Genomic DNA, 23,771 nt, shown 5'->3' with positions numbered 1-23,771 from the left:
CTAATAATAAACATATTTCATTAAATGTTTTCATTAAATGTTACCATCTGCCACGAATTCGGAACGGAATTATTACAACTTTTAGCAACGAGAACCAGACATCTTTAGATACATGTTACTGCCAATTTCATATATGTTATTCCAGCGTGTCGTTTTAAAATGAAAGCGTAACTTGGATTGTATGGAGGCGTCTTCATAGCGGCGGGTTCTTGCATCTCTGAATTTGCTTTAATCCCCAAGCTAACTATGTTTCCTACTACAATGAAAGTGTGGCAAACAAAAAAACAATGAAAACATGGTGTTTATAACACTCCCTCATTTGTCCTATTCAAGTCTGTGCAAAGATCTTAGAGAGAATTCGTATGGCTTTATTCAACTTACCTCTTATTGGCGACATTTTATTCCCACATTATTGCACCACACACATTACTTATATTCAATCCGTCCATCAAAAACGAGAACTCCAACTGCTATGTGATTGATTTCTTATCGTCATTTGACAATTTTGGTAAGCCTTATAAGCATTTAGACACAGTTCTTAAATTACCGACCAAGGTTCCGTGACACCACCAAACTATAATCCAGTACTCAGTATAGCGTACACGTTTTTAACACACGGCAACGCCACGCGCAGCATGTGACGGCAGTTTAATGCGTCCACATCATTAGGCTACGGTAGCCGCTTAAAATCACGCACGCCCCGTGCTTGTTTACCAAGATCTTGTTGCATGAATTTGTGCAGTCACAAATTCCTTAAAAGGGAAAACTTATACATGCATTTTGTATTTTCTCAGTTTTAGTTGTAGAGCTTCATAGCTCTATGACAAGACGATGTTATCAGTAGATAAGCGTATCCTTAAAGATAGCCGCGGATTGTTTATTTATCGCAGCAACTGTGACTTACTATGCATACTACCAGTAAATATGTCACTAGTGTGACTACACGAGTTTAGCCTTAGTCTACGAAATTGTATAAATTAGACTCTTTCATTTCAAGCTACTCGGCTGTGGAACAAGCATAAGAATAAGAATAAAGATCATTTATTTTCAGCTAAAGGTTACAGACATTCCAGGGGTCTCCGCACTAGGCAGTGCCTGTATCGCGGGGAACCATGCCGTTAGAAATTAGCAAGCTCATTTATTTATTAAGCTTTATTGAGTTCATCATCATCAACATATCAGCCTTCTATCGCCCACTGCTGAGCATAGGCCTCTCTTCGAGTACGCCACTTATCCCGGACCTGAGCCAATCTCATCCAGAAGTGACCCGCAGTCTTCCGAATGTCGTCCACCCAACGAGCCAACGGACGCCAGGCACTCCTTTCATCTGAAAGCGGCCACTATTCCGTTAACATTTTGGCCCATCTGCCCTCACATGGCCCTCACTCAGTCCGGCAACATGTCCCGCCCAGCTCCATTTAAGTTTGGTAATGACGTATCTGACTCTGTCCAAAGCCGTTTCTGTCCAGTCGACGGCGCCGAGCCGCCGGCGCCGGCTTTGGACAGAGTAGCATGGCGGTCTTTGGTGTCGGAGGCCAAGATCCACTTCAGGTCGTCGCGCCACAGCAGTAAGTAAGTAAATAAGTAAGTAAGTAAGTAATGACGTATCCGACGTCTTGCACCTTGGTGCGGCGTCGGATCTCGACATTCCTCACTCGGTTTTGAAGTTTGATGCCGAGCTTATTGAGTTAGACCAAGATAAGTCTGCAACGATTTTGATAGCATACGCAGTGCAAGTGTTATTTACACGTCATAATTTCATTGAAGTTTGACGTTTAAAATAACACTTGCACTGCGTGTGCTATCCAAATCGTTGTAGACTTATCTTAGACTAACTAAAAACCTACTGAAAAATCATTACATGTTGCTCTTGCTTATTGTGCCGCTGTTGCATGTTATTTAGTTAAGGCGAAGTTATGTACTTAAGGCGAATTTTTATTGTACAATAACAATACAAGTTTTATTTTATTTGAAAATAAAAATAGTAAATTTAATATATATATCTTACATTAGTTACATAAAGTTACAAAATGAGTTTTACTTGACGAGCATTAATCACTAGGTACCTGGGGAAACATACAAAAGGCAGACATACATCGTAAAACTCGTTTTTAGTGAAAGCGCGTTTTCCCCACTTAAAACTAGTATTTCTTATAGCCGCTGTGAAAACGCGTTTTCACTCATTTTCCGTGAGACGTAGGTGAAAACTAGTTTTAACTAGGGTTTTAAGTAGTCAAAACTAGTTTTCGGAAAGTTCTTTGGTGAAAACTAGTTTTCACTAGGTAATTATTTAAAATTAGGTTTACTAAAACCTGTTTTTACGGTAACACATATAAAGGTTTCACCTTTCTGTAAGTTACGATGGCTACCATGACTACGTCAGCCTATTTTAGAAAAATTAGTAAAGCGCTACTGCCTACTAGTATCCGGTCTAACCAGTAGGACAACGCTAGAGACAACTATTTATTATTGTTGTACCTACAAATTTTACTGATCTAAAAATGTGTCTGTACCTACTTAGTTATAAAGTCAATTTCTTAAAATTGAGAGTTATGAACATGACTGAATTATTTCAAGACTTTGTGTACTCGTATTCAGTAGTTTACTTAGGCGTCTGTTTCTCTCTTCTCCATTTGTTCCTTCAAATCCAATATCACCTGATACATAGAGTCATATAAATCATCTTTAAGCCGCATATTCATTGGCGGCTGCAAAGATTTTGACCTGGAGCTCTCCCTTTTACCCCGTCTACTCCTCCTATAGTTCAGAGTATGGTTATTTAACGATGTTTCTTTCAAGCTTCGCATCTGCTCCTTCAAATTTGCCATATCATTGGATAATTCAACCAACATTTCCATAACTCCATCTAACTTTGTCTTAGTCTCTTTATCTTCAACGGTATCGTTAACTTTATCTATTAAAGCATCGTATAGCACATCTATTTTCTTGCCAACTGTATCTTTAGTATCCACTTTGACGTTATTCTGTTCCATAGCTTTCTTTATGATATCACGACGTAAATGTAAAGGTATGTTAATGTCGTCATGTGACAAAGAATCATTGAGATCGAAGTAATATCTGATTCGCCATAGTTTTTCTTTGGTTGGGAAATTGTTGATACTATAATGGTATCTTTTGTAGAAAGTATTGATTGGGAAGATTTTGCTTATTAGACCGTATACTAGGAAATCTAAAGTTATGAGGAGTTCCACTTGTTTCTCTAGCCTCTTCGTGTTGCCAGCGACGTTTAGTTCATTGACGTTGCTGACAGCGACACCTACCATGAAATTCATGAGGACTATACCAACGAACATTAGGAACAAGCCAAATAGGAACCTGGTGACTTCTGTTGAGGCACCTAAGATTTTTTCATGCTTCTTATCAAACATATCATCATATTCGAACTCCTGAGTCATCATGACGGCGGTTTTGACGAAGGCTTTCCACGGGTTTTCAAAGGGGTCCTTAGCTCTGTATTGGATCATGAAGCTTAGGGAGAAACCGAGGACCAGGAAAACGAAGGTCAGTAGAATCTGCAAACAAAGATCCAGCTAAAACCTAAAATAAATCAAGTACATACACAGAACTATAAGTACTATATACTCGTGAGGAAACCGGATTAATCCCGATAAGGCCTAGTTTACCCTCTGGGTTGGAGGGTCAGATGGCATTCGCTTTCGTAAAAACTAGTGCCTACGACAATTCTTGGGATTAGTTGTCCAGCGGACCCGAGGTTCTCATGAGCCGTGGCAATAATGCCGGGATAACGCGAGGAAGAAGACATAGACAGAACTATGAACGATTAATGTTCCGATAAGGTAATTTTTTTTATTATTATTTAGTTATTTCTAAAAAAATCCATAAAATAACTATTTTGCAAACTTAGTGTGCCTCCAGCACGCAATGTTTTTGTTTTTACTCAATGGCAGACAATTGGCTCCGCTGACTCTGAAATGTATCCCTCATAGTAACCACTACGTTCTACATAAAGTAACCATTCTTGGTAATTGGTAATTGTCAATGGTAAATTCGTACTACGAACCTTAAAGATATTACACGCCACCTCCCCAAACATCAGTACATAGTACCCCCAGTTCGGGAACCTCGAAAGCAAGAACAGCATCTGCAGCCAAGCCAGCAGCAATGCAGCCGTGGCCACATGGCGTGGCCAGTCTTCAGAGGGCAGGGCGAACTTCATTCCCAGGGGCACCACGCCGGCCAGCGACATGCAGAGCAGGCGGATCCAGGTCTCCAAGTTTTGGAAGTAGCGGCGTTTGTTTACTGCTAGGTAGAAGATTTCCTGGAAATATGAAGAGAAGATTGATAAGTTTAATGACTTTTTTCTGATTTAATCACATGAATCGTTAATCAATCACCCCTCTGAAGCTTTTATGGATCGAAGCAAATGGACTATTATCTTCTGTGCAACATGAAGAGTGAACGTTTTGGACGCCACAATTCGAGAGATGATTTTTAATTTCTCTTGACACATTATGCAGTGGACTTTCAGTTAGAGTGTAGTTTCAGAGTACGTTACTTTGATATGATCTACAGTCTGGCAAAAAAGAGTAGAAATTAAAAAGTGGCAACACTGTAGTGTCGTCCCTTTCAAATCAATCTAAGAAAAACGGGACGACACTACAGTGTTGCCACTTTAGAATTTCTACTCTTTTTTGCCAGACTGTAACTTACCAGTATAAGCATAAGTCCAATCATGATGTAGGTAAATGCCATGAACACCCAAAACGCGTGCTGAAATATCAGCGGTTTATATTCAACTTGATTAGTGTCACAGTAAAAGAAGAAAGTCACCACAAAGACATTAAAAGTCAGCACGAACATCCCATATATCGTTATCATCACGTAGAAAAATGGCAGCAAAGTCTTCCATTTCAAGTAAAGAAGACTTTCCATCAACGGATGCAACAGTATTTTCCTTTGACCACATCGTACCAACTCCTCTATAACTTGAATTTGTGTCATATTATGACTTCTCGTTGTTAAAAATCCATACTTAACTGATACCTCAGTCTCATCTTGTTTATTATTGTAAAGAGTGAAAGAATCAAACACGGTTTCAAAGAAGTCACCCGGATTAGGCAGTTGGGATGTGATGATTTTAATGACTGAGTTTTTACTATTGTCAGCAGGAAAGCTAGATAGAACAGCATCAGTCTCGTGAAGAAGGAATAACATGATTTTGTAACTGCAATGGAATGCTGCTTCGTGCATAGGCGTGAAGCCGCGATGGTTCACGTCATCTATAGCGCGGGGATCCTTCGTTATGATCGCTCTTGCAACATCAACGTAGTCTCCTCGCGCTGCGAAGTGTAAAGCAGTTGAAAAGGTCTCATCTTGTGTCCTCAATCTTTGACAGTTTCCACTTTTAAGAAGCAGTTGAACGCAATCGTGGCTGTTGTTTTTGGCAGCCAGATGTATAGGAAGAAATCCGTCTTTGTTATATTTATCAAAGAGGTTCTTAGAGTCATCGACAGATTCAAGAAGGTACTTCATGATAGCTGTTCGACCGTAGGCAGCAGCTATGTGGAGGGCGTTGCTGTTGTCTTTGGACACGCATTCTAAACCGGCGCCGTGATGCAGCAAGGCTTTGGCACATTCTAAATGACCATTCCTTATAGCTACACAAAGGGGAGTGTCACCGTCACTGTTAATGCAGTCTATGAGATTCTCTTGTTCTGCTATGCTCAAAACTTTTTCCAAAATCGTCGTGTTCCGACCTTGAACTGCCAAGTGGATGAGAGTTGTTTTCATCTGTAATAAAATTATAAATGTGAGTGAACTTATTCCGTTTAACTAGCTCGAAGGAGGGTGAAAGACGCATAGAAGACAGACCTCGGTATTTTATTAAGTATAACACAAACAGAAAGGCTTATTAATTATAATATCGTAAGTATTTGGTAGGTGTAGTAGAGCATTATTTTCGATCATTTTATAGTACAGAAGGTAATGGTAATTCTTAGGGTCCGAAGTGTATTTGCACATCTACTAGCTATCAGAACCGTACTAACTCCTTGTAATAAGACAACCTGACCTCTGTGCATGCCTGTTCTTCCAGATGGTCGAAGGAGCTGGCAGCATCAGCTCCAGCCTCCAAGGCAAGACAGACGCCTGGCAGCCACTTCAGTTCCACTGCCGTCTTCAGAACGGAGTATCCTCGCTTATCCACGACGTTTACCCGAAGAGAAGACTCATCGTCGTCACAGTTATAGTAGAGAAGAATCTACAAATGTAGAATAAAAGTTATGCATGGGGTTTTGAATTTTTGGTCCAGAGAAGCACTAAGGATCACATAAAAATTGAGATTTTCAAAGCTAACCCCTTGGAAAGTATAGAAGATTAACGGCTTACATACCTCTAATAATTCTTCAAGCTTATTCCTGAGACAGAGATGTAGTGGCGTATACCCAACACTATTTATACACGCCACAGACGCACCTGCTTCCAGCAGCGCTCTAATGGCGTCTGCACTTTCAAGCAAAGTAGCAGTATGCAGTGGCGTATTGAGGTTATCGAAGCCGTCGCCCCTCATCGTGTAAAACGTGCCTCCGGCCTCGAGGAGCAGGCTGATCATTTCTGCTAGCCTGAAAAAAAGTTATATATTGATAGCAAGAGTCTCAATAATAATAAAGAGGCTAAATCCTGTCTTATGAAAGCTTGCCATGATCTTACGCGTTCAAAGCGATATACAAAATGGAGTTCTTGAAATAAATCAGAAAATACCAGATGATACAATTAACACGCTTTACACAAATGCAAAGTGTGTATTTTCATAAGTGAAGTTCTTACAATCTTACATCTGAGTTTGCTCTTGGTGGTTGTAGCATAATCTGTAATTGACACGTTGAGGGTGGTACAATGCGTATACCGCTTTCAGGGTCGTCATGATGCATTAAAATTTCACAAGCGGTTGATTTGAAGCTCGTTTACCCAGTTTCAGCGATAGGTGTGTGAGTGTGTAAGTATAGTCGAAGGCAAAAATATCGATCCAGACAAATGGATCAAAAATATGTGAACACGACTTTATTGACCAAGGTGTAAGAGCGTACACATATTTTTGAAATTTTGGAAATGTATATATATTTATGCCCTTGACTGTACGTGTAAAAATCACTGTAAATTACTCACTGGTCACTGTACACATGGTGATCGTAATAGAACGCGGAGCCGGCGACATCTAGCGGGGTGCGGCGCGTGTTGCCCGCGCCGTCAGGTGACGCGCCGTGAGCGAGCAGCGCGCGTGCGCACTCCACGTGCCCACGCGCCGACGCGGAGTGCAGCGCGCTCCAGACTGGCTTCTCATTGGCCGGCTGGAAAAGTACGTAAATTAAATACCTAGTTATAATAAAAACTTTAAGAACACTAAACGAATATCTACCTCCTTGCTGTTTAGCCTACAGACTATTTTTTAGGGTTCCGTACCCAAAGGGTAAAAAAAACGGGACACATACATAATATATAACATAACAACAAATACTAAAAAGTACGGAACCCTCGGTGGGCGAGTCCGACTCGCACTTGTCCGGTTTTTTTTACATTTTCTGTAACTGTTGCTTCTCATTGGCCGACTGGAACTATAGTTGGTCAAATCAAATTGGCAGTAAGTAAGAACAAAAAAAACTATACTCATCCTTTTCTTAGAGCCGTTTCCGAGATCTCCGAAATATATATATATGTAAATATATTTGTACAACCTGACAAATGTACCCTACTTATACCAATGTGCTTGGTAAGCTCATAGAGTAGTAAGCTACAAAGACTTACCCAGGTAGGTAGCATGTTGAACCGGTACCGCTCTTCCTCGTTATGTGTCGTCGGGATGTACTGCATCTGGGCTTCGGCTTCATACCACGACATTGTGTACAGAGCGTTGGGATCGAAACCTGCCTCCAGTAATCTGAAATATAACGACGTACAGTCACTTCACTCTTAAAAACGTATAAGTAGTCCTTCAACTCATTCAAGCCAACGTTTTTTAGGGTACCCAAAAGGTAAAAACGGGACCCTATTACTAAGACTCCGCTGTCTGTTTGTCTGTCTGTCTGTCTGTCCGTCTGTCACCAGGCTGTATCTCATCAACCGTGATAGCGAGACAGTTGAAATTTTCACATATGATGTATTTCTGTTGCCGCTATAACAACAAATACTAAAAACAGAATAAAATAAATATTTAAGTGGGGCTCCCAAACAACAAACGTGCATTTATTGCCGTTTTTTGCGTAATGGTACGGAACCCTTCGTGCGCGAGTCTAATTCGCACTTGGCCGGTTTTTAGAAGTTATTGTTAAAAATTAAAGCTTACTTTTCCACCTCTTCAACATGGTTCCATTTGACAGCTAGCAGTAGTTGTGCTTCTGGGTGCTGATAGCTGAAAAATTAAGAAAGTAAATTAGCTAACCGATAGACGGTAGGTTCACGCACACATTAGTCTGCATATGTAAAAGTTATACTTACTGTATAGCGTTCTTCGGAGTTAACAACTTGTCCGGCGGCGGAGGTCCGGGAACTGCGTATAGGCTGTCTTCTGACGTCGTCTGCGAGAGCGGCAGCAGCGGTAGACCGTCTGACTCCACAGCATATTTTGGTTCCATGTCTGAAGACATATTCGTGTACAGGAAACACCAATGTTGTAGGTAAGGAGGGAACACTATGGTATGAAAACCATAGGTGCTTTTTAAAGAAGTTTGTAAACAGTGTATACTTGATGGTATTGCAACCAGAGTACCTAACTCCGTTGCGTACCCCGGCTTCATGTCGGAGGACACAGCCATTCGTATATAATAGGTGACTGGTGTGGGTATGGGCAAAGAGTATTAAGAAGACATAGAGTGCTTAGTTGCTCTCCCGTACATCAGTTTTGTTACCAAAACTATTATTTTCGTAGTCTACATCGAGCGTCAAGTAGCGGAACTATCAGTACTGCTACTAGACACTAGATTAATTAAATCAAGACAAGATAGGCATCAGAAGTTACGGTTTCAAGTCTTTAATACTTTTTGGTGCTGTACTCTACTGCTTATTATACTTATACACTACCACAACACAGATCAAAACATGAAAATTAAGAGGAAAACCAGAATAATAATATATTTAATTGCACAATTACTAAAGACAGATCGAGTTTTTTCCCGAGTGCAATCTTTTTTCGGGTTAATCATATGAAATAAATAGAGATACGTCATTTTTTAACAAAAAAAATTAGTTTTAATTCAACGACTCTCGGCGTAACTGATTTATATATCCATGCCGAAATTCAGCTTTCTAGCACTAACAATAACGATGCACAGCCGCGGTCGGACAGACAGACGGACATGGGGAAACTATAAGGGTGCCTAGTTGACTGCGGAACCCAAAAAGAAATCGGTTGACACCAACCTTTTACCTTCATTTTAACGATCCCACACAGAACACTGAATTCGGCCTATATTTCCTTATTATTTTACCTTAAACATGACTATACACTGTTTTATAAATTACCTAAAGCGAGCTCCCCCTGCAAGGTTTTGCTTCGAACTGGTCCTTTGACCGCAGGTTTCCCCAAGACGATTAGAATTTTATTTACCACAATTAGCTCCATGCATGAATTTATTTTTATTTTTGGATTCATAATTTATATCGTTGGAACACCGGAAATGATAAAAATACTTTTGTAAACCTTAACATTATTTTATTAAAAAATATTTAAAATGTTGAAAATTTTTGAGCGGTTGAAACGCTCATAATTTTTGGCGCGAATTCGACAGAGCGTGATGACGTCACACGTTGGGCGGCCCAACTGACGTTTGCTACTGATGACACTAATCTGTCGAACACGTGACGTCACGTGACGTTTCGAGCGTTTCGCTCACTAGCTTTTCGCGGGCAAATTTTTGTACTTTTTATTTATAATTTTAAGTAATTAAATGGTAATTTAAAAACGGAAATGCATTTGTAACATGATATAACGGTAACAAACATCCGAATAAAACATATTTCGTTCAAATATAAACTTCATGCATGAGGCTAATTATGCCAGGTTTGTACAATCGTACGCTTGGGCAGGTTTTGGCATTGTGAAAATGACCTCATGTTGTTTTCGATACCATAGAGATAAGTACAGAAAGTCGTAACTTCCAACTTCCAATAACTTCTAATACTTTTTCACCTCAGCAGCTCGAACAAGCCTACTTTCCTCACTCCAGGGAGTGAAACAAAGTAGCTTTTTAATTTAGTGAGGGCCATGAACTGCCACTTCATACTTCTATTACAAATTATATTCTTTTTTTCTGTATTATTCTGTGTAATTCTAAATACATTTTAACCTTTAAAATGTTCTCACTACTGAGGTGAAAAATGATATGTGCAACACGAGAACAAAGTTATTTTACATCTCGTGTTTTTGAGTCCCTCGCTACGCTCGAGATTGTAACTTAGAACCACTCGCTTCGCTCGTGATTCAATTATATGTAAGATCTTTCGCTTTCTCGGGACTCAAAATAAACACTAGCAATGATAGATATAACTCCGTAATAGATGGATACAGTATACAGTCTAAGGAAAAAACGTGCCTCGAAAATCACGAAAATTTGATTCTCAATCAGATGTCGCTACTACCTTTGGCCCACTCTCGTATAGAGGGCGTTGACGGTACGTTTGTTATTTAACAATTTTAACGCACATCAGTGAAAGAACATGGGTCAAAATCATAAAAATAATTAATGCAAATAAAATAAAAAACATTTATCCATATTTAAATACATTTTATCCTAATTTTTTAAAAAAAATATTTTTAGTTTTGTCGTGTTTGTCGATAGATGGCAGTGAATTTACAGTGGTTACAAAATTTACTATGACCAAAGATAGATATAACTCCGTAATAGATAGATACAGTCTAAGGAAAAAACGTGCCTCGAAAATCAAGAAAATTTGATTCTCGTTGAGAGGACGCTACTAGTTTTGGCCTACAGTCGAATAGATGGCGTTGACGGTTTCGTTTGTTATTTAACAATTTTAACGCATATCAGTAAAATAACATGGGTCAAAATCATAAAAATAATTAATGCAAATAAAAAAAAAATATTTATCTATATTTAAATACATTCTATCGTATTTTTATCAATCTTAATTTTTAGTTTTAAAGTGTGTCGACAGATGGCAGTGAATTTACTGGGGTTACAAAATTTACGATGACAGTACCGCTCTAGTATAAGTTACTCTATGCTATGACAGTACCGCTCTAAAATATCATACCCTCTTTGACACTAGCAAGAAAAACCAACTTTCTTCTCTTGTTGCACCAATAACTATTGACATCTGTTGTCAACTAGCAGTACTGATAAATTCCGCTACTTGACGCTAGATGTCGACTACGAAATAACTCGCAGCAATCGCCATAAAAATTGTAATGGCTATTGCCATCTATCGCTGAGTAGCGTAACTCCACATGCCATTCACGCAGCCAAACAACTGAAAGCTTTTACTCACCCACGGCTAGATGGCGGTGTTATCATTTATTAGGAAGAATGCTTGTTTAATGAATCATACGCAAATACTAATGTTTTTAATATTAATATCATGCAAATAAATACCTTTACTTATTTATAAATGCTAATTACATGTAAAACAGACTAAAAATAAGATTTAACTACATACGTGCTACATACCAAAGATAGATAGATGAAACTCCTATTATATCCTCTTTAATGTAACTTATAATATGTTACTCCGTAGAGAAATATAAGGCAAGAAAGAGTGATAACTCCATTTTGACTCCATACATCAGTTTTCGCGCCTTATTTCGTAGTCGACATCTAGCGTCAAGTAGCGGAACTCTCAGTACTGCTACTCGACACTAGATGCCGAATGTGTCGCGACTGACGAAAAATGTATTGCTCAACAATGTATAACCATAGAGCAATTACTTATATTTCTCTATGGTTACTCTAAAAAAACCTAATTGCTATTTGCTGTATCGAAGTTTATCGAACCTATTCCGTTATAAAATTTAATTCACAGACCTGGTCCTTATTACAATATGTACATCGAAAAAATATATCATAAGAAGTGTACAGGTTTTTAACCCTTAAATGCATAATGATGTATATATGCATCGTATATTTAATGGTCCGTGGCTCAATATGCAGCTATCCAAAATCACATTTATTACTTTTATACAGCATGACACATCTATTTCAATTTATTAAAAAGTTATACAAAAAATCATGCATTTAAGGGTTAAAGGGTCGGCAACGCACATGTAACACCTCTGGAGTTGCAGGCGTCCATAGGCTACGGTGACTGTATGCTTGTAAGTAGGGTGAATTCACCCTACTCTTGTATGCTTGTTTCCCACCGACGTGGTATAAAAAAGCATCGTAAATAGAATATTTGCACCCATCCGTGACGTTCCAGCGAGGCTTCAACGCACATAAAATAAATGTTAAATTTTGCATAAATTAGTCGTAATCAGTGGGTTAAATGAAGGCAAATGAAGGTAAAATGGCATCTACTGTGGTCAAGATAGCATGGTCCGGTCCGTTGGATCGTGCGATCGTCTATTATTAGTATTTTATATCAGGTCGTACCTCTCTAGTCCGTACATTACATTTTTAACCCGGCAACATTTCACAAGCCGCTCGGCTCTCGGCTCACCGTTTCCTTTTTCCTGACGCGCGCGACGCAGCTTTTTGACGTACGGCGAATGAGCTGATTGCGCCGTGATTAAGTTTTCAATAACTACTAAAATAAGTAGTCTAGTCTTTCTTACGTGTAACGTATGATGAACGATAAGAACGGTTACAATAATAGTGATTTTAAGCGTAATTCCAACCAAGACATGCAAGCCGATGCCGACCACCACGATCAAGATGGCGACGAAGGAGCAAAAATAAACGATAAAGCCGGAGAATACATGAGAGAATTGTTGAGTGAAAAAATCAAACTAAACACTGCTAAATTCCCGTACGCTACGAAACTCATCGACCAGGGTAAGTCAATTTTTATTATTTCTAGATTACAATCGGTTTTGTCATCAAACGTGCAAATTTCGAAAAATGCAGTGATCTTGCAAATAAAATGTTTTCCGTAGATTAACTCTATCCCCAACGTAATCTAACGTTATGACAATACAATAACAGTTGTTTTTCGTACAATGGTCCATTACTTATTAAGATTTTTACGAATTGTTTGCTTTCAGAGGTTACCAAGGTGCAAGCGTCAGGCCGGCTACCGCCACGGGATTTCAAATATGTTGATGTGTATCATGAGAAGCCGGTCAAAGTTACCGTTAAGGTGCTGGTGCCCCTCAAAGAACATCCCAAGGTAAGCGTTATTATGGCATTTTATTGCTTATGCCAGATAATAATTATCTTTAAATACCTACTTAAAGGTAACGTCTTTTTCATCACATGGTATGATGAAATAGGTATCTTTTAAAACTTTGAAACTATCAAATATACAAATATCACAATATTTGTTTTGGGTTTATCTCTGAAGCAAAGATTTATATATAGTACAAGCTTTGCTTAGTTTGGGGCTAGGTCAATCTGTGTAAGATTGGCCCCAAATATTTATTTATTTTTAAGGTGTATTTTATCTTTGTATATGTTAACCAATTGTGATGTAGATTATCATCCATATAATGCATAATCAATAAACTAGTAGCCTAACATAAGGCAACTGTATCCTTACCACGAGTTTGAAGTTTGTATGGGGAATCGATAAAAAGCAGATAGGATAAAAAATAAGCTACCCAAATTACTAACTCCATGCAGACGAGGTAACGGGCAAAAGCTAGTCATCTATATTCACCATATAGTTGTATTAATTTAAGGCACTGTTGTTTATCCGATGCTAACATGCGACGGACAAATGAGGCAAAACACAATTTGAGTGAGTGCAGTAAACATACTGAGGCGTCTTTGAGCATGGACAAAAACGCTTCACTACAAAATGTTTCTACCCTCACTGTTTTCTTGCAGTTCAACTTTGTGGGCAAGCTGCTGGGCCCCAAGGGAAACACCATGAAGCAGCTGCAGGAGGAGACCATGTGCAAAATGGCTGTGCTGGGACGAGGCTCCATGAGGGACAGGTAAATAGAACATTTCAGGGCTAATGTTATTATGTACTAGTAAAGATGGGCCGAATATTTGGTAATTATTCAGTATTCGGCAAGGTCGATTAAAGTTCCAAATATTCAGCAAATATTTTTTATTTCGTTTGTGTTATTGCAAAACTGTAAAATGTAAGTTCCTTCAGAACTTTAGAAGTAAAGAGAGTACTCCGTCAGGTTATGTTGAATATAATTAATAGATTGAAGCTTAAGATATCCTCAGCGAAAACAATGCCACATCAATATCCGTCAACCATCTTGTCTTAATATAACCTTCATTCACAGACAAAAGGAAGAAGAGCTCCGCACCTCTCTGGACCCCAAATACGCGCACCTGACCGACGAGCTGCACGTGGAGATCTCCGCGTTGGCGCCGCCGGCGGAGGCACACGCGCGCATCGCCTACGCGCTCGCCGAGGTCAAGAAGTACCTGCTGCCGGACGTCACGGACATGATGGGAGGACCCCCTATGAGGGATATGGGACAGAGAGGTTGGTGTTTCTTAATTATGGAACGGGACATTTTTCAAGCTTTTCAGTGCTTCATATGTTGTATTGCTTACTTAGTAAACCGAGTGTGAATATTAAAATTTAGAACCCGAGTTTCTTGAAAAATGACCCTGTTTTATCTTATGTTACAATGGGTTATTTTTGAAGTGTTTCAGTGCTTCATGCTGCACTCAAACCAAAATCTTGAAGCATTTTATAACTTCTAGTGTTTCATAAGTATTCATGTCAAAATAGTGCATTTTATCTTGAAGTACTTGAATCACTTGAAAAATGACTATTGAGTTTTCAATTCAATTCTATTCTATTCAATTATTTATTTAAATCGAATCATTTTGATCCATACAGTGTTAGTAAGTACAACAAAACTTAAAATTAATTAAGGTTTGTGACATACAATTACAATTCACAAAACACACATAAATTATAGAATATATATATTACTATTATTATTGTTTTATAAGGCATAGGAAAAATACAATATACTTTTAAGATTTCATTTTGATAGATAGATGACGCTAAATAACACGCAAATACACATACACTTCACAGTACTGGCTTAGGAAGAGATGAAATTATAAGTGGTTTCAGTCAGTTTAGGGCAGGTGTATCCAAGCTTTTTACCACGAAGGCCGCCGCCACGCCTTTGTCTTTCTCACTTCCTCTTCATGATTTTATGGCCTTTGTCTGTCCCAGTTTCACGAAAAGCCAAAAGTACCTACACTCATGGTTGCCATGTTCATAGGGTTTGTAATCATAATTTCCTGTATTCGCAACCGGCCCTGGTTTCCGCCCTCTGAGGTTGTCGTACTATTATTGGTACTTGGCCTGTGGCGCCCTCTAGTTAGCAAGTTGTAAAGCGTTGCGGGTTGTCGGCAGATGGAGGGCAGCGGCCGCTCCTAGCCGGCCCCGGCCGCGGGTCCGGTCGGCCAGAAGTGCAATACCGCGCCTTCACGGCCACCAAACGGTCCCTCTCTTACCAGGGGCCTGTGGTCAGCGAAGGTGGGTTTACGATACGATAGAGCGCTGAACGTTCCGAGCGGTTACATTCGGCGTAGTTGTGACATTTTTCATTTGGTTTCATTGCCAACCTAAAACCGTATGGAATTGGTTAAGTGGTACCAAACAATAAGTTCATTTATGTAGATTTCGAAACTCGAATATTTTCCGCTGTTGATTCCTTTTTCGGTAGATTTGTAGTTTTTTTTTATATAGGAAGTAATTTAATTGCGGTCATCAATATTTAAATCGAACCATCCTTAATTGTAACATTTTATAACTTGGTAATATTGCGCATGTGGTTACATTTGCCCCTGTTTAGGCACGGTTACCTAAATCAAAAGATTGCGTAGGCACAGGTATCGTGATCAGGTATCATTATTTTAAGCATTCCACCCGTGAAGCTTGCAAAATGTGTAAATTTTTATATTTTGTGAAAACTAAGGAAACCAATTTTTGGTCGGGCACTTTTAAATGCCACAAAATATATCTGTCCGGCCGGCAACTTTATAGCATTCTCGGAAGAATTAAAACAGTGTTTCGTAATCAATTAGTTGTTTCATGTTTAAATGTGAGTATTACAATGTACCCCATGTTTGTCCTCAGGTCCGCCGCCGCGCCCCGGGCCGGGCGGGCGCCCGCCGCGCATGCCGCCCGCGCACCACGCGCCGCACCACGCGCATGCGCACGCGCCGCCCATGGGCCCGCCGCGCATGGCCGCCAAGACCAAGGTCATCAGCATTCTAGACCGCGCCCGCTCCGCCATGGAGTCCTCCTACGGATATGATGACCCCTACGCCGCGCCTGAACCGCCGGTGAGTGTCTTTAAGCTGCACAGTACCCGAGGTCGAAGTCATTAGCATTTTGGACCGCACGCGTCGCCGCTGGGTCGACACCGAGCTCATCAGGATCCTCGACCGCGCCCGCTCCGCCATGGAGTCATCGTACGGATACGATGACCCCTCCGCAGCCCTTGAGCCACCGGCTAGTCTTTGAGCTTCACACTCACCGAGGTCGAAGTTATTTTTAGCATTCTGAACTGCACGCGTTGCCGTTGGGCCCGCCGCGAATGACGGTTGCCAGTTTAAATCAAGTTTATTAGCATCCGGTGTGAGCGAGATGCGCTACTTCTTCGAGACATCTCTTCCATCAGTCACCTGACATTATTACATCGATACGGCGTCGGTGTTGTTGTGGTACAAGTTTTTTCCCTCTTATATCTGCATATTACTTCAATATAAGATAAAAACATCTTCGAAACGACACATAATGACATAAATTATTGAAATTCAATTGACTATACTGAAAGTTTTCATGTTATTAAAACTGAATACTAGAAACTTATTAATAAAAAACTCCTGACAACTCTTACAAGTACTACTGCCAATAACATTTGCGACATGAGATGTTAGTCGCAATTCCTATGAGAAATCTTTATCCTGCATATACCTTTCCTTTAATATTACCGCTGGAACTCAAAACATGCCCTCCCAACAGGTCCGCGGTCCCCCGCGCGCGCCGCCCGCCGACGACTTCTACTACGGCGGCGGCGGCGGCGGCGGGCCCGACCGCTACTACGAGGACGACGGCTACGGGTACAAGGAGGAGCGCGAGTTCAAGTCCTCCCGAGACGTGGGCACGCGCCGTCCGCAGCACCGCCCCTACCAGCAGCAGCGCCCTCAGCCCTACCAGCGCCCGCCCAAGTAATTGTTCGTAACGCGCAACGTAGTGGCCGGTGCACAGCATCACACTCTGTACTGTACGGACGACCGGCCGGACCGAAACTGGCGCGCGCGTCACATTACGAGAACACGGCTAGTTAATCTTCGAAACGAGTAGAGATTACGATGTCAATTTTAATCCCTTAATACAGATATGTCTTTACACTTTTTAGTCCTTCCGGTAGCGTCTAGGCCCTTCCTAGGTAGGGCCTTCTGTCCTATTATAGCACTTGTGCATAATAAGTGCACGTCCGCATATACCTAGATATACTCTGATTTAAATTCATTGATAAAATCCATACTATACATATATATCTTTAAATTCAAAATCCAATATTTTTTACAATTAATTGAAATATTCTCGTCATTGATCTATCCAGTACAATCTCATAGCACACGATTCTGGATAGAAAAGATGATTTAACGCAGGACGGTGTTAACGCATGTCGAATTATTAAGATGTTTTATTTTGTAGTTACTGTTTGCCGTTGCAGCAATAATTTTGAGTGAAAATGTTGCCTGCACTTGCCACTCGTTTATATTATTTTCGCTTCTAAATGAAAAACGCTTAAATGATTGTTGCGTTGCTTTTGATTCCATATAAACAATGTCTACAATTTGTTTTTTTTTTTTGTAACCATGCTATTTCATTACTGAACTAAAATTAAAATTAAAAACAAGGTCGTGGAGACGTTTCTATGGAACAACTGTTTTTCTACATTTTTCTTTGCTACTGTATATTTTGTTAGACAAAGTAATTAATAATTTTCTTGGTTTTCAGGCCAGCTCCAAAAAAGCGCTCACTGTAAGTATTTCCACAGTGAGTATACAAAACAGGATCTAAATCAACACAAATATAATAAGACAAGCAAAAAATCAAGACAAAAACCGTTAAAAATGGACTCCGTAAACCGTGTGTAACCTTCAACTTGCAAGTACATTATTAGTTACATTTTATAATTTTAATTGTTTAATGGACCAAAACTTTAAACATTCTTCTCGTACAGAATTATGTCTAGTTTGGTAAAATATTGCAACAGCAAAATACTAAAAATATCAGAAAATTATTTAGCCATCTAAATAATGTTATAAAGATTGTGGTAATAAATATTTTATTATGTTTTTCAAGAAAATGAAAATGATTTATGTTTTTTTATCAATAAAATTAATTGAAAAGGCGCACAGGAACGCATGGTCTTCTGTCGAAACCATTAAAAAAAACTGATTGTGAACTGATTTGGTAAATAGGTTAAACTTTTAAAATAATATGAATGTTTCGTGTAGACTTTTTGAACAAAAATTCTTAAATATGCATCACTTGTGTAATAACTAAGACGTTGCTTTTAAAATAAGCTAAGGCATTGATAATTTCAACATGTTTTGATGTAGCCTTTCAACACTAAAAAGCAATTGTAGTGTCGAAAATATTGGAGCTTTATGCCCATAAAATGTATCACTAAATATAACAAAACGCTTGTAAAGAAGGTACACCTTCACGTAGGGTTATTAAAACATGTTGAACCAATTATTTAGAATAAAATAAATGTACTACACCAATTCTTGTGTGACTATGAATAAATAAAATTAAAAAAATAAAACAAAGATTTTTAATTGGTTCGCAATACATTCTCCAAAATAATAAGTACTAAAGATATATTCGCAAATTTACCAATACTGGGTTTTTACAAAACAAGGGGAAAACATTTCCTTTAATTATGTAAACAAATCTTGCAAGTCAATTTATTTGCTGAATTTGTTGAAGTCTGCTCAAAAGCTGAGGTGAAGTCGGCTAAAAAGCTTATATTAAGTGATTTCTTACAGAAAAACAACTAGAAATGTGCTTTCAAAACAAAAGTATGTAACAACCTGGTATTTTTTGCAAATAAAATTGTTTAAAATTAAATGGAGAACCCAAGTTGAAACCCTTTACAATTACAAAAATTAGCACTTAATTTGCAGTCTCCTGTGGTAAGAAATTTGTATTTTTATTTACGTTGGATGAACTACGTAAATGTTGTATAGCAAAAATTGAAAATGCTAAGTATGAATGCTGAATTAACAAAAAAAAAACAATGTTTTTGTTGCCAGCAAAATAGAAAATGGTAAGTCGGAAGCTGAAATCAAAATAATTTGATTTTTTTAAAATGAATGCTGAAAAATGAAAGACTGAAAACAATATGTGTACTTATCTTGAAATGCTGATAAATAAAAGACTGAAATCAATAACTGTATGTTGAAATGCTTCAAATTAGAAATAAAATGCAAAATTTGAAGAAAACTTAATGATTATAATAACTTGAAAATGTAGCTTATATAATAACGTCACCTGATGGTTACACGTAATAATTAAACATAGCACAAACTTTCATCCTGAAAATAAACTTAATATAATATTCTACGAGTCAACTGGAGGAGTGAGGATAAGTATATGGTGATAATTAATAATGAGTTTACAAATAAGTACGAGAATCGAAGAGAAACTTATTAATGTTAGATCGCATCACATGATTGAAGAGCAGAGAAGGTTTTATTCTTATTTTTGAGCCGAATGAAAAAAGTAGTGAAAAAACTAATATTATAACTAAATATTTCACTATGATATGAGAACAAAACTTAAAAAAGCGCCACTTGCACCATCCCACTAATCAGGGGTTGAACCGTTAACCCAATGTCAAATTGTACTGGTAACTCCAGATTTAACCAGTTAACTCCGGGTTAGTGAATGGTGCAAGTGGCCCTTAGATTTACTTTGTAACACTTATTTCTGAACTAATATTTTTTTACTGAAACATTCTGAATAGCCAATGCAATGTGGAAAAAGCTGAGCTATATATCAATTCTGAAAAAATAATATAATTAATTGACCGAGCGAGCGCATTGCGTCTCTGTTTTAGCTTGGATAAAAATGTTTTGTATGTCCGGCTTATCCACATTGGCATTAGTTCGAAAATGTATTTACTTCTAGTCAGAAGACGCGGCTCGGTATAAGCGGCTAACCCTGGTTACCAGCATGGCACGTAAGTATTCGTTTGATCTTTTGCTATAACAACCGCCATTTTATTAACTAAAAGCCGGTGACTCTAAGTGGTAATAACTGCAATAAGGCTGGTCCACATGAGACAAGATGCCTCAAGAAGAAGCGTAAACCCACGCCTTGTCTGAAAAACGTATACACAGGCCGGGCTGATAGTTCGCGCGACAGTTTCCATCCGAGGCTTGTTTTACGTGAGCCTATCTTTCAATTATTGTATTTGTCATGCCCGGGCCACACTAACGGCGTACGCCGTTGATTATCGCGTTAATGGACGTTTTTCATACGGCTACACTGGGATTATCGCCATAATCAACAGCGTTTCCCGTTACGGCCCGGCCACGACATCGCGCAGCGGCGGCAGCGGCTAGCGGCGGCCATATGTGGGAACGAAAGCTCCGATCGCTGTGTCTCGCTCCAACCTATGGCCGCCGCCGCGCGATGTCGTGGCCGGGCCGTTAGTGTGGCCCAGGCATAAGCGATGATGCTGGCTAAGGGCGTCCGCTAGCTGGCGCGGTTGCATGTAGCGGATTGACGGAAAAAGTATGAGCATAGCTAACTGGCGCGGACGCGTGCGACGGATTATACCTACAATGGCACCCGCGCTAGCTAGCGGACGCCATAAATCCCCACTAAATAAATCTCATTGTGTATGTATTTTGAGAATTCAATAAACACCTATATTTTACAATTTTGTTTTATTTCTGTTTAGATAGTACCTAAATTATAATTTTCCCCTTACAAATATTTAATAAGCGATATTTTTACTCGTAACATAAATGACAGACTTGAGAAGCAGGGGCGTAGCTAGAGGATATGGCGCCCGGGGCAGTCACCAAATTTGCGCCCCCTGACGACTGACAAAAGTTTCCCTGCTGCTGCCTTTTGCCCATTTTGGCGCCCTCCCTTGGGTGCCCCCTCTGCCTGGCTGCCTACTCCAGGCGCTATACTTACTTTAGCTGCTGTTACTAAGACCACGCAGACGAAGTAGCGGGCAAAAGCTAGTAATAAATAACACTGGTTGCATATAAAAGTGCTTTATTAAGATTTTCATATAATAATAATCGTTACAACGTTAGTGCCTTGCGCAAACATACCGCAATATCTTCAAAGCTTTTACGTTTCTTATGATTGTTCTGTCGGAGTCCAGATCTGGCAATTACGCTATTAGTGCACCTTTCACGAATCGTTCGCGCATTGAACTGACTGAACGCGCGCTGCCAAACGGGCACAACTCTGCGCGTTCGCTAGATCAGGACGCACCCTATTAAAAAAACTGTTGACAATGTAAACGCGCCCTAACTAATAACGTAACTTTTATAATTGTGTTAAACTTAAAATCTACATACTTGTAACCTTAAAATAATATGCATTTAGTAGTAATCTAGTCATGTTTTTTTTCAGCTGTCAGTATATTTTATTTTATGCTGAAAATTAATAAACCATATACAATGAATCATGTATAACATGAGAACAAAATAATAATTTGGTTTAATAGATCATTTTTAAAGAAAACTATGTATATATGATTGTGAGCTAACATTTTAGTGTAGGTGTTACTAATTATCACTTAATAATGACTAAATGACACATATAAGGATTATGTTTAACGTAACTGATCTCAAGTGATCTACATCTATAAAGTGATAAAAACTGGATGGAATCTATATCATAAATTATGTATTTATAACATTAGGGCTATAGACAAATTCTTTGTGATTCTGACCAGTTTTCAAGTGTTTGCAATAATAGAGGCCAGTAAAAAAAATATTACCATCACTTTACACATATAACTGAAATGATTAGTCTGATGTGTTTTGTATGACAATGAGTATGAATTCGCGGTCTGGGGCAATCAGGATCTCATGGCGTTTACTCCTCACGCGCAGGAATGTCAAGTCATTTGAGGAATCCTGAAAAAGTAAGTACACATTTTCCAAATTTTTTCAATACAAAGGTCAATGTGGAGACTGGATAAGACCGACATATAAAAAACCGGCCAAGTGCGAGTCGGACTCGCGCACGAAGGGTTCCGTACCATTACGCAAAAAACGGTAAAAAAATCACGTTTGTCGTATGGGAGCCCCCCTTAACTATTTATTTTATTTTGTTTTTAGTATTTGTTGTTATAGCGGCAACAGAAATACATCATCCGTGAAAATTTCAACTGTCTAGTTATCACGGTTCATGAGATACAGCCTGGTCACAGACAAACAGTGAAGTCTTACTAATAGGGTCCCGTTTTTACCCTTATTTACAAGATTTGACCCGAACATTGCAAGATAAATAAAAGCTTGTAAAAATCGTGTTGACATTTAAGTTTGTGTTTGTTTAGCAAAGTAACAAGCCAAAGGCCATGTAATTGAGTTCGTTATTTTAATACAGTTTTTATCCAGGACTTTGGCCTCAGAGGCAAGGAATTTGGTGGCCAAGGTGAGCGAGGCATGCAATAGTTGGTCAAGCAATTCTTGTCAGTAAAAAAAAACCGGCCATGTGCGAGTCAGACTCGCGCACAAAGGGTTCCGTACCATTACACACAAAAACGGCAAAAAAAAAACACGTTTGCCCCACTTAAATATTTATTTTATTGTTTTTAGTATTTGTTGTTATAGCGGCAACAGAAATACATCATCTGTGAAAATTTCAACTGTCTAGCTATCATGGTTCATGAGATACAGCCTGGTGACAGACAGACAGTAAAGTCTTAGTAATAGGGTCCCGTTTTTACCCTTTAGGTACGGAACCCTAAAAAGTATTACTGGGAAGACCATCATAACGGTAGAACTCGTATTTGTATACATATGTTGCTCACACAGAAAGAGAGCTTCATTCTTTCTGTAAGTGGAGTATGTGTACAGACTAAAAGGTTTTAAAGACTTGTTTGATCCTTACCATCTCCCTGACAACGTTCTTAGCTTTCTCTGTGAGCTGCCCAATGAGACCGGAATACAGGACTGAAGTAGCATTATCCAAGGAGCTCTTGATCGGAATGCCTGCAAATTGAAAACATGTTTAGCCGTGGGCTTTAGCACGACAACAATTACTATGTGTAAACTTATTAGTTATTACGAAAAACACAAGTAGAAAGTAGCTATGGTAACGTGAGAAATTCGACCAAACCTTCGTGGTTTACAATGATCACTCCCATTACCCCTTTATGGGCCTGAATCCGCTTGATGGTTTCCTCTACTTCAGTCGCCTGAAAAAGGATCACACATTATAGACTGTACACTCTTTAAAAAAAGGCCTTAGCAGTTTATAAATTATAAGAAAGTACCATTTTTTGTAAATAATTGTAAGCCACTCGTAATCGAACGTTTACGTCAAAAATGCGATGACAAATCTTTGTTTTTTTTTAACAATTGACAGTTGTTAGGATTCCCTTAAAATGAGCAGAGTACAAAAAT

General features: G+C 39.0%; 3 protein-coding genes across 5 annotated transcripts; 1 reads left to right on the top strand and 2 right to left on the bottom strand.

Annotated features, from left to right (window-relative positions):
- Positions 1-2,606: 2,606 nt before the first annotated feature.
- Positions 2,607-9,488, bottom strand: LOC134751272 (transient receptor potential channel pyrexia-like). Its single transcript, XM_063686654.1, has 10 exons — positions 9,394-9,488; positions 8,473-8,611; positions 8,321-8,386; positions 7,783-7,915; positions 7,147-7,328; positions 6,374-6,602; positions 6,053-6,241; positions 4,693-5,772; positions 4,043-4,300; positions 2,607-3,533 (listed from the first exon to the last, which is right to left on the bottom strand). Exons 1-10 carry the CDS (start codon positions 9,404-9,406, stop codon positions 2,607-2,609), a joined length of 3,216 nt encoding a protein of 1,071 aa, XP_063542724.1. The 5' UTR covers positions 9,407-9,488.
- Positions 9,489-12,642: 3,154 nt separating this feature from the next.
- On the top strand, positions 12,643-18,935 carry LOC134751084 (KH domain-containing, RNA-binding, signal transduction-associated protein 2-like). 3 transcript variants are annotated; one of them, XM_063686428.1, is made up of 8 exons: positions 12,643-12,983; positions 13,193-13,317; positions 13,977-14,086; positions 14,393-14,598; positions 15,493-15,615; positions 16,219-16,427; positions 17,110-17,315; positions 18,115-18,935. In XM_063686428.1, the coding sequence occupies exons 1-8, from the start codon at positions 12,773-12,775 to the stop codon at positions 18,140-18,142; spliced, it is 1,218 nt and encodes a 405-aa protein (XP_063542498.1). In that variant the 5' UTR covers positions 12,643-12,772; the 3' UTR covers positions 18,143-18,935. The 3 variants fall into 3 exon arrangements, with proteins under 3 accessions (XP_063542498.1, XP_063542499.1, XP_063542500.1); XM_063686429.1 differs by having other exon boundaries at positions 17,110-17,321; XM_063686430.1 differs by lacking the exon at positions 15,493-15,615.
- A 2,985-nt stretch (positions 18,936-21,920) lies between these two features.
- On the bottom strand, positions 21,921-23,715 carry LOC134750868 (dynein light chain roadblock-type 2-like). The gene is made up of 4 exons (XM_063686106.1): positions 23,642-23,715; positions 23,485-23,563; positions 23,257-23,357; positions 21,921-22,277 (listed from the first exon to the last, which is right to left on the bottom strand). Exons 1-4 carry the CDS (start codon positions 23,642-23,644, stop codon positions 22,167-22,169), a joined length of 294 nt encoding a protein of 97 aa, XP_063542176.1. The 5' UTR covers positions 23,645-23,715; the 3' UTR covers positions 21,921-22,166.
- Positions 23,716-23,771: the final 56 nt, after the last annotated feature.

This window comes from Cydia strobilella, chromosome 21 (genome assembly GCF_947568885.1).
Source record: "Cydia strobilella chromosome 21, ilCydStro3.1, whole genome shotgun sequence".
Taxonomy (NCBI): Eukaryota; Metazoa; Arthropoda; class Insecta; order Lepidoptera; family Tortricidae; genus Cydia; species Cydia strobilella.
This window is presented reverse-complemented; position numbering and strand designations above follow the sequence as displayed.

Bases quoted from the DNA above. Each gene is read 5' to 3' on its own strand.
- LOC134751084 (XM_063686428.1), top strand. From the start codon at position 12,773: ATGATGAACGATAAGAACGGTTACAATAATAGTGATTTTAAGCGTAAT. The intron at 14,087-14,392 runs GTAAATAGAACA...CTTCATTCACAG, and splicing joins CGAGGCTCCATGAGGGACAG to ACAAAAGGAAGAAGAGCTCC. The intron at 17,316-18,114 runs GTAATTGTTCGT...CTTGGTTTTCAG, and splicing joins CCCTACCAGCGCCCGCCCAA to GCCAGCTCCAAAAAAGCGCT.
- LOC134750868 (XM_063686106.1), bottom strand. The intron at 23,358-23,484 runs GTTTGGTCGAAT...TTCAATTTGCAG, and splicing joins GATCATTGTAAACCACGAAG to GCATTCCGATCAAGAGCTCC. The intron at 22,278-23,256 runs GTAAGGATCAAA...TTACTTTTTCAG, and splicing joins AGAACGTTGTCAGGGAGATG to GATTCCTCAAATGACTTGAC.
- LOC134751272 (XM_063686654.1), bottom strand. The intron at 6,603-7,146 runs GTGAGTAATTTA...ACTTTTTTTCAG, and splicing joins CACCATGTGTACAGTGACCA to GCTAGCAGAAATGATCAGCC. The intron at 5,773-6,052 runs GTCAGGTTGTCT...ATTTTATTACAG, and splicing joins AAGAACAGGCATGCACAGAG to ATGAAAACAACTCTCATCCA.